At 39.8% G+C, this 10,032-nt stretch overlaps 1 protein-coding gene and 1 non-coding gene across 2 annotated transcripts; both read right to left on the bottom strand.

The window, feature by feature from the left end:
- Positions 1-3,201: 3,201 nt before the first annotated feature.
- On the bottom strand, positions 3,202-9,995 carry CUNH4orf36 (chromosome unknown C4orf36 homolog). Its single transcript, XM_077765143.1, has 4 exons — positions 9,876-9,995; positions 9,010-9,146; positions 3,640-3,794; positions 3,202-3,407 (listed from the first exon to the last, which is right to left on the bottom strand). Exons 2-4 carry the CDS (start codon positions 9,072-9,074, stop codon positions 3,274-3,276), a joined length of 354 nt encoding a protein of 117 aa, XP_077621269.1. The 5' UTR covers positions 9,075-9,146; positions 9,876-9,995; the 3' UTR covers positions 3,202-3,273.
- On the bottom strand, positions 8,206-8,312 carry LOC144232345 (U6 spliceosomal RNA). The gene has a single exon (XR_013335368.1). It is a non-coding gene; the product is annotated as a U6 spliceosomal RNA (small nuclear RNA).
- Positions 9,996-10,032: the final 37 nt, after the last annotated feature.

Below are 10,032 nucleotides of genomic sequence, written 5' to 3'. Positions count from 1 at the left end.
ATCCCTCCTACCTTTACTTCCTTAAGTTATGCACTGTCACACCTGGATTACTATGAGAGCTTTTAACATAAAAGAAATAATAAAAATTAACAGATAAACAGTACTGAGGAAATATTATTCAGAGCCATGAAAAAGAAGAAATCCTGCCATTTGCAATGACATTGATGGAGCTAGAGAGTATAATGCTGAGCAAAATAAGTCAGAGAAAGACAAATATGATTTTACTCATATTTGGAATTTAAGAAACAAAGTAAATGATCAAAGGGAAAAAGGAGAGAGAGACAAATCAGACAGATTCTTAACTATGGAGAACAAACTGATGGTTACCAGAGGGGAGGGAGTAGGGAGATGGGTGAAATAGGTGATGGAAATTAAGGAGTACACTTATGAGGAACACAGAGTACTGTATGGAATTGTTGAATCACTATACTGTAGGGGTGCCTGTGTGGCTCAGTCAGTTAAGCCTCCAACTTCGGCTCAGGTCATGATCTCATGGTTCGTGGGTTCGAGCCCTGCGTCTCTCTCTGACCCTCCCCTGCTCATGCTGTCTCCTTCTCTCTCTCAGAAATAAATAAAACATTAAAAAAATTGAATCACTATGATGTACACCTGAAATTAATACAACACTGTATGTTAACTAATTAAAATAAAAACTAAAAATTATTAATCCATTATGAATGTATTTTAAAGGGTAAAATAATGATTTGTTTTTAAAAACTTTAGCTCTGTCAATCCTCACCACTCATTTCCACTTCAATGGAGGCAACTAATTTAATCTCTTTTACCTGTTTCATTATTTACCTTTATGTTTCTAAATAATACTTTGATTTTGCTACTTCTTGGATCTTCCTTTTTAGGTATTGATTTCCCAGTAAAGAAGATAGCATTTTTTTCCTTTTCTTTCCTTTCTTTGTGGGCTATAGATTGAAAAATATTTCTAGTTTTCAAAGAAATTATCAGAGGTGTTATCTCCAGTCTAGATGAATTAGTAAGGTGACCCTAAAAGGGAAAGTACAAACTACTCCTTGGGATGTGAACTACAAAATAAACATGTAATTAATCCCATTACTGTCCAAAACATATGTTGATACAGCTGGATGTGATTAATTTTTTAAGGAAAACGACGAGGGGTGGGGGATTGCCTGGGTGGCTCAGTCGGTTAAGCGTCTGATTTCGGCTCAGGTCATGATCTCACAGTTGGTGGGTTTGAGCCCGGCGTTGGGCTCTGTGCTGACAGCCAGCTCACAGCCTGGAGCCTGTTTCGGGTTCTGTATCTGCCTTTCTCTCTGACCCTCCCCTGCTCACACTGTCTCTCTCGCAGAAATAAATAAAACATTAAAACAAAATTTTTTAAGAAAACAATGAATTGATTTTGATTTCTAAAGAAATAGAAATACGCCGACTTTTTGCTAAAGACTGGTCTTTGGTTGTGAAATTATAAAGTGGTATTTTCCACATTTTAAGCAGTTAGCAACCCAACTGCCATATTTATGATAATAACATTGGTAGAAGAGGGAAAAAAACTAGTCAAATGGAAGAAAGAACAGAGAGAACAGATGTGAAAAAGAGGTGGAGATACGTGGTACAACTGGGTAACATCGTGAAAATCCCTGACGTTCAGCCAAGAAACTCTGGGAGTGACTCTGGTTGGCATCTAAGCATCTTACATGAAGTACATCTGAATTTTTTTAAGCAAGTCTAACTAGGAATGTGGAAGTTACACCTCCTCCAAGCTATGCAACCAAGACTACACACAGACAGCTCTTTCCAGGCCTGAGGATCACTAAATTAAATGGGTCATTGACATAATAACTCCTAACAACAAATGACTTCTATGTGAGCCGCCATATCACAGGTAGAAGAATGTATCTGAAGATAATTAAGACAATAGCTTCTAAAGATTGTCCAACAGCAACCACAGATATAATTCCCTAGTTAAGAAGTCACACTGTGGGTCCACAGGGGTGTAGAATGGCGCCCTAAGTATGCTTTGGTTCATCTAACAAACACTATATAGTGCTTAAATGTAACTTTGATATCCAAGTGTGCTTATCGGATTCAAATTCTAGGAAAATCAGTTCAGGCAAGTCCAATATTTTCCAGCTAATCAGTTCCCCTTTCTCTAGCCCCTCTGCAAATAAGAGTTTTCCACATAATAAGGTCTTCGCATTTTCGTATCAACTTCACATGTATGTGTGTTCCATATGCTCCAGGACATCCCAGAGAGATAATATGAAATTAAGCAAAAAGAAAGGTGATTTTTTTTAGGAGAACAAAAATAGAAAGCAAGCTCTACTTGCTACTTTAAAGTACTACATGAGAATAGTGAAAGATGTTTCACTGAATACTGGAAACTGAAGAGTTACTAAAATGAAATCTGAAATTTTTCTTGGCGTGCCTGGGTGTCTCAGTTAAGCATCCGGCTCTTGATTTCAGCTCAGGTCATTATCTCATAATCATGATGGTGAGCCTGGCATCAGGCTCCATGCTGGGCACAGAGCCTGCCTAAGATTCTCTCTCTCTCTCTAAAAAAAAAAAAAAAAAAAAAAATTAAAATTAAATTCTTCTTAACCCAAAAAATTTTAATCTATTATTTTGAAAAGAGTTGTTCTTGGGACACCTGGGTTGCTCAGTAAGTTAATCATCTGACTCTTGATTTTGATCATGATCTCATGGTTCATGAAATCTCATGGTTTGGCTTAGGCCCTGTGCTAGCAGTCGGAGTCTGCTTGGTATTCTGTCTCCCTTTCTCTCTCTGCCCTTCCCCGTTTTCTCTCTCAAAATACATTTTTAACAAAGAATTTTTCTTGGGGTGCCTGGCTGGCTCCGTTGGTGGAGCATCTGACTCTTGATCTGGGGATTATGAGTTCAAGCTCCATGTTGGATGTAAAAATTACTTAAAAACAAAGTCTTTAGGAAAAAAAGAATTTTTCTCTCTCCTTAAGGTGTCTCAAAGATGCAAATTCAAAATAATGTCTCTGACAAGGAGTTTTCTCATTCCTTAGTGCAACTGTACAAAAATCAGAATGAATAGCAGAAATGACTCAATCCCAACTATTTTTTCATCTACTTACAGTGTTGTTGCTTGTGACACAAAGGAACAAGTATGTGGTAGGGACACAGAAGATCTGTCAGAGCTGCCCACAGGAGCTGGTTCGTTCACCAGTGGGCACTCATACGTCTGCATCAAACTTCACACAGTGAAAGGTCAGAGACCTTCACTGCCTTTGGATGTGGAAAGCTCAGAGTACAGATTCAATTATGATATGATGGTCACTTAGGCGGCAGGGGTCTTCTCAAACCAACTTGCCTTTCCCTTAGGGAAGACTGAACTTCCTTAGCTAGGATTTTCTGACATTTCAGGTTATTCAAGTGCTTCATTTCATACTCCCTTTCAAGTTTGATGGCTGGAAAATAAAATACATGAACCAATCCAACTGACACTTTTCACCAGGCATAATATAGTTAAAACTGAATATTTAATCATACAGCAAACCCCACATTCTTAAATACCAAACAAGAAGGGCTACATAGATGAGGGATATGGTCTGAATAAGCATATTTAAACATTTATCTGATAATAAACAAAATAACATAGATAAAATTAGCTACTTATTAAAAGGTTCTTAAAGAACTTACATTCTGCAGAAGGGAGCAAGGCACTCTTAATGATTTTATCTTTTCTGAGGTGTAAAGGACTACCAAATGCAATTTCTTCCAAGAAAGGCAACTTGATGTTGGCTAGGTTCATGTACCAGGTCTTTGTAAGCAGTGCAAGATCCCAAGGTTCCTGTCTGGGGCAAAAATTCATTAATTCATTCAATAAATATTTATTGAATATCCAATGTGGGATACACAGAAGATATCTTAATTATTCATTCCATTGTCCACTAGACATTTTGGTTTATGGGGGGATTTCAGGACTTTCCAGAGTCATAAATCTAGACAAAAGGAGCTTTATATTAATGTATAGCGTATAATGTATACATACTAAGGTAGAGATATATTGCAAAATTACCATAAATTATAATGACAGGAANTTTTTTTTTTACAAATAGTTTATTGTCAAATTAGTTTCCACATAACACTCAGTGCTCTTTCTATGTCTTTTAAGAGGATGTGGTTAAGAACTGTAAGCTCCAAGTTTATGGCTGATCACAAATATGGTCACATTAGGGAAGGAAAAAAGGGAATAATCATTCATTGAGCAGGTATTTGGCATACACTAAGGCTTCGAATGTGTAATATTATTTTAACCTTTACAACCCCCATGTGAATAGACAAGGAAACAGAAGCACAAGTTAATTAAGAACCAGAGCTGGTACTAAGCCTAGCTGGAGTTATTCAGAAGCACTAGTACCAAGAGAATCCTCAGAAAACTGGAGGAGATGAAATTCCAAACTATAATATTAACAATAATCACCATGAACTTCAAATGAATTGTTTTATATGTTCTAATTTGGAAATTTTAAATGTCGACTACATATTTCTCATCTCATTGAGTCAATATGACTTTCACATGCTCTAGGAAAGGTGAAAGACCTGCTTTGGTACAAGAGTCTACTTGTTTTCCTCCTCCAGCTTCCTTGCTACTTTATCATCTAACTTTAAGGAGTGACTTGAAGTCTATAATTATTATAAGTGCATTTGAACAAGGGCACAAATATGTATTTATAAGAAAGTTCACTGAAGCACTGTTCGTAAAAAAAAAAAAAAAATCCTCACAAAATAACCTTAATGTCGATCAAGAGGAGCCTGGTTAAACTGTGGTACATAGGTGTGATGAAAGAATGAGGTTTATCCTTATATGTTGATTTGGAAAGATCAGCAATAAAACAGCTAATTTTATCTAGGCACTTACTATATGCTGGGCACTGCACTGTTTTAATCAGTTTACACATATGAACACATTTAATTGCCACAGTAACTTTATGAAGTAGGCAGGTGCTATTATTAAGCTCATTTTACAGATTAGGAAACAAGAATAGAACAACTTGCTCAAGGTCACAAGGCTGTTGGTCATGGGTTTGGGATTTGGACCCAGAAAGTCAGACTCTAGACTCTGTGCTCATAATATTAGTCTATACAGGATATAGTAAGGGAGAGGGCAAAGTTCAACATAATCACACATGTAAAAACACATATATATATGTCTTGTATAGCACACAGAAATTCTAGGAAAATATGAAACACTTTACCTTTGAGTGGGATTGGGTGGGGAGGAATGGGGAAATGAGAGATAGCATTTTTGTTTTCTTTTCAAATGCTTCTATACTGTTTGGATTTGTGTGTGTGTGTGTATTTTTTTATAACCCTGTATAAAAACATTCAAAATTCATTTGTCTTAGCAAGTAAATTCCAAAGAGTGCTATTCCCATTCTTTTCCTCTTAATTTAGCCGTTCTTATAAATAATATCAAACATTTTCTTGTAAGTATGATAGAGAAGGCACTGGTTTTGCAGAGGCTATTCATGATATAAAATTCTACATAACCAAAACTGCAGAATCAGTGCTTTATATTATTCTCCAAACATAGGATTATCTTTATTACAAAAACTACATTTATAATAATGTTGACTACCATGGTACTTGCCAGTAGTTCAATGTCTAAACACATACTGAAATGACAAAACTAAATAAAATGCAAAGATGAATTTGCTCTGGTTTTCCAATAGCTCTGGTTTTAGAACCCCAAAGGATATCTCCGCTTACACATCAGAATATTGTTTAAAAAGAAAAATTCGGGGCGCCTGGGTGGCTTAGTCGGTTAAGCGTCCGACTTTCGCTTAGGTCATGATCTCGCGGTTCGTGGGTTCGAGCCCCGCGTCGGGCTCTGTGCTGACTGCCAGCTCAGAGCCTGGAGCCTGTTTCAGTCTATGACTCCCTCTCTCTCTGACCCTCCCCTGCTCACGCTGTCTCTCTCTCTCTCTCTCCTAGAAATAAATAAAACATTTTAAAAAATTTTTAAAAAAAAGAAAAAAGAAAAATTCAACTGACTCATAATGGCAAGTATGTCATAGACTGTGGCAGAGAGGTTAAAAAAAACAAGTGCAGGGGCACCTGGGTGGCTCAGTCAGTTAAGCCTCCAACTTCAGCTCAGGTCATGATCTCACAGTTCATGGGTTCGAGCCCCGCGTTGGGCTCTGTGCTGACAGCTAGCTCAGAGTCGAGCCTGTCTTCGGATTCTGTGACTCCCTCTCTCTGACTCTCCCCTGTTCACACTGTCTCTATCTCTCTCTCAAAAACAATAAATAAACAAACAAACAAGTGTAAAAATTAAAAATAAACAACAAAACAAGGTCGCACTAGGACACTACACTGTGAAACTACCATGGGGTAGTAGCAATCCATGTTCATTATGGGTTTACTGTATGTCAAGAAATATGCAAATACTTAACACACGTTACTTTATTTGTATTCCACATCATACAGACAGATATTGATAAGTTCATTTTACAGATGTGGAGACCAAGATAGAAAAGTTAAATAATTTATTCAAGTTGACATAGGGAGCCAGGGCAGGACCAGGCTTTGAACTCAGATTTTTTTTTTTTATACTTAAAAAAAGTTTTTTAAAATATTTTTTTAATTTACATCCAAATTAGTTAGCATATGGTGCAACAATGATTTCAGGAGTAGATTCCTTAATGCCCCTTACCCATTTAGCCCATCCCTCCTCCCACAACCCCTCTAGTAATCCTCTGTTTGTTCTCTATGAGTCTCTTATGTTTTCTCCCCTCCCTGTTTTTATATTATTTTTGCTTCCCTTCCCTTATGTTCATCTGTTTTGTATCTTAAAGTCCTCAAATGAGTGAAGTCATATATTTGTCTTTCTCTGGCTGACTAATTTTGCTTAGCATGATACCCTCTAGTTCCATCAATGTAGTTGCAAATGGTAAGATTTCATTATGTTTGATTGCCAAGTAATATTCCATGTATATTTATATACATACCACATCTTCTTTAACCATTGATCTGTCAATGGACATTTGGGCTCTTTCCATACTCTGGCTATTATTGATAGTGCTGCTATAAACATTGGGGTGCATGTGTCCCTTTGAAACAGCACACCTGTATCCCTTGGATAAACAGCTAGTAGTGCAATTGCTGGGGCATAGGGTAGTTCTATTTTTAATTTTTTGAGGAATCTTCATACCGTTTTCCAGAGTGACTGTATCAGCTTGCATTCCCACCAGCAGCACAAAAGAGATCCTCTTTTTCCACATCCTAGCTAGCAACTGTTGTTGCCTGACTTGTTGATTTTAGCCGTTCGGACGGGTATCAGGTGATATCTCATTGTGATTTTGATTTGTATTTCCCTGAGGATGAGTGACGTTGAGCATCATTTCATGTGTCTGTTGGCCATCTGGATGTCTTCTTTGGAGAAGTGTCTATTCATGTCTTCTGCCCATTTCTTCACTGGATTATTTGCTTTTTCGGTGTTGAGTTTGGTAAATTCTTTACAGATTTTGTCTGTATATGTCATCTGATATGTCATTTGCAAATATCTTCTCCCATTCTGTCAGTTGTCTTTTAGTTTCGCTGATTGTTTCCTTCACTGTGCCAAAGGTTTTTATTTGATGAGGTGCCAATAGTTCATTTTTGCTTTTGTTTCCCTTGCCTCTGGAGACATGTTGATTAAGAAATTGCTGCATCCAAGGTCAAAGAGGTTCTTGCCTGCTTTCTCAAGGATTTTGATGGCTTCCTGTCCTACATTTAGGTCTTTCATCCTTTTTGAGCTTATTTTTATGTATGGTGTAAGAAAGTGATCCAAGTTCATTTTTCTGCATGTCGCTGTCCAGTTTTCCCAGCACCACTTGCTAAAGAGACTGTCTTTATTCCATTGAATATTCTTTCCTGCTTTGTCAAAGAGTAGTTGGCCACATGTTCGTGGGTCCATTTCTGGGTTCTCTCTTTTCTTTTTAATGTTTATTTATTTTGAGAGAGAGAGAGAGAGAAACAGAGCACGAGCAGGCAAAAGGCAGACAGAAAGGGAGACACAGAATTAGTAGCAGGCTCCAGGCTCTGAGCTGTCACCACAGAGCCAGATGCGGGGTCTTGAACCCACAAACCATAAGATCATGACCTGAGCTGAAGTCGGTGGCTCAACCAGCTGAGCCACCCAGGTGGCCCATTTTCTTAAAATAAACATGTAGATTTATTTCAAATCAATTCATTACATGATACAGATTGGTTTTGCAGTTTAAAAATATTGAACAATTCACAAATTTACATGTCATTGCTGTGAAGGGGCCACGCTAATCTTGTGTGTTTTGTTCCAATTTTAGTATCTGTGCTGCTGAAGCAAGCACATGCCTCAGATCTTCCTGATTGCAAAACCCATGTTGCCCATACCATACAGCACCTGCAAAAGCATACAGGATGCAAAACTGTCTCTTTGTACTAGCTAATCAAGTGCTCAGTTAAGATATACCTGACACCAAGACACTTTTAGGTAGATTTACACCATCTACAGAAGTATTTTAAGGTAGTTGACAGTAGTCAAAATGTTGCTTTGGAATAGGAAGATGAACTTCTATCCCTGTCCCTTCTTTACTACGTGACTGTATGACTTTGATCAAATCACTTCTCCGAACCTCAGTTTGTGTTGTTTTATTATAACAGCCAAGTAAGATAATTTATAAATTCTTACTAAAAGCATTTTTCTGGGGCTCAATCAGTTAAGGCTCTGACTTCGGCTCAGGCCATGATATCTTGGTTTGTGGGTTGGAGCTCTGTGCTGACAGCAAGCTCAGAGCCTGGAGCCTGTTTCAGATTCTGTATCTCTCTCTCTCTCTGACCCTCCCCCTGATCACGCTGTGTGTGTCTTTCTCTCCCTCAGAAATAAATAAAACATTAAAAATTAAAAAAAAAAATAAAAGCATTTTCCTTTAAAAAAAAAACACTATTCAGATATCATGGGGAGTATCAGCGCGTTGCAGGTACTCTTTATTTTACTCAGTACACTCCCCACCCCCAGTCAATGCTCACAATGATGAAAATACTTACACTTTAAAACAACTGCCCCGCAATATGGTTTTCACCGTGTTCTTTCTTGGCAAGCCATAAGCCATGCTGAATGATCACAGTCCAATTTCCTAACACAGGTGCCTGATGTAATGACTGGGGTACTCTGTTCACTTTGCCTGAAATGATTGCAATACACAGAATTAATGGCTTTCACTTTAATATTTTTTAGTACCCAAATAATAAAAAGATTTAGAAAAAGCATCTCTGGATATCATAAGGTCCCTCATAAATGTTCCTTGAAGCTTAACTCCTAATGTACAACTGTGTTCTCTTTTATTTGCCGTGAACTCATTTAACCATTTCTTGCCATGTACGGAGAAAATGCTAAGTTAACAACATCGGTATTCTGCCACAGCCCAAGCCTGCCAAACTGGCTCCAACACCTCATCACCCAAACGTGTCTCACTTTAGCAGTGTTGAACGACAAATGGCTCTGCGGGTATAGGAACTTACCGTTCCCCGCCAGAGCCCCCTTCCCGGGTTTTCCCTTTTTCAAAAGCCTGAGCTTACCAAGAGGCCCCCTAAGTGCCACTCCCACTGCGACCCGCACGCACACCCCCGCGCGGCGAGTCTCTCCCAGCCGGCGCGCAGCTAGCTAAGCGCACAAACCGGCTCTCGGGAGCGGGTGGAGCCTCGGCCATCAGCTGAGCCCCGGGCAGAGCGTGGGGGTGTGGGCGGAGGAGGAGGGGAGGAGTGGGGAGGGGACGGGCCTTCCCGCCGCCCCTTCCCACGCACGCGCCCAGCCTCCCTCCCACCCGCACACAGCGCGCGGCGGGCGCGCGGGGCTGGCCGAGGCCTCGGGGACGGGTCCCGGGGGGAAGGAGGAGCCGCCGGAGCCTGGTTACCGGCGCTCGCGGGTCTCGGGGGTCACGGTCCCCCGCAGACCGAGGGCGGAGCGCGCCCCCGACTAGGCGCCCATGGCCGCGCGCACCAGCGGGCCCGCGCCGCGGGCACACGCCTCCTTCCTGCTTCCCCCTGAGCTGCTGGCCGCGCCCGGGGCCT

Source organism: Crocuta crocuta, unplaced genomic scaffold (genome assembly GCF_008692635.1).
Source record: "Crocuta crocuta isolate KB4526 unplaced genomic scaffold, BGI_CrCroc_1.0 scaffold134, whole genome shotgun sequence".
In the NCBI taxonomy this organism is placed as follows: Eukaryota; Metazoa; Chordata; class Mammalia; order Carnivora; family Hyaenidae; genus Crocuta; species Crocuta crocuta.
The sequence above is the reverse complement of the archived record's forward strand: the minus strand, read 5'-3'. Positions and strand labels throughout refer to the sequence as shown.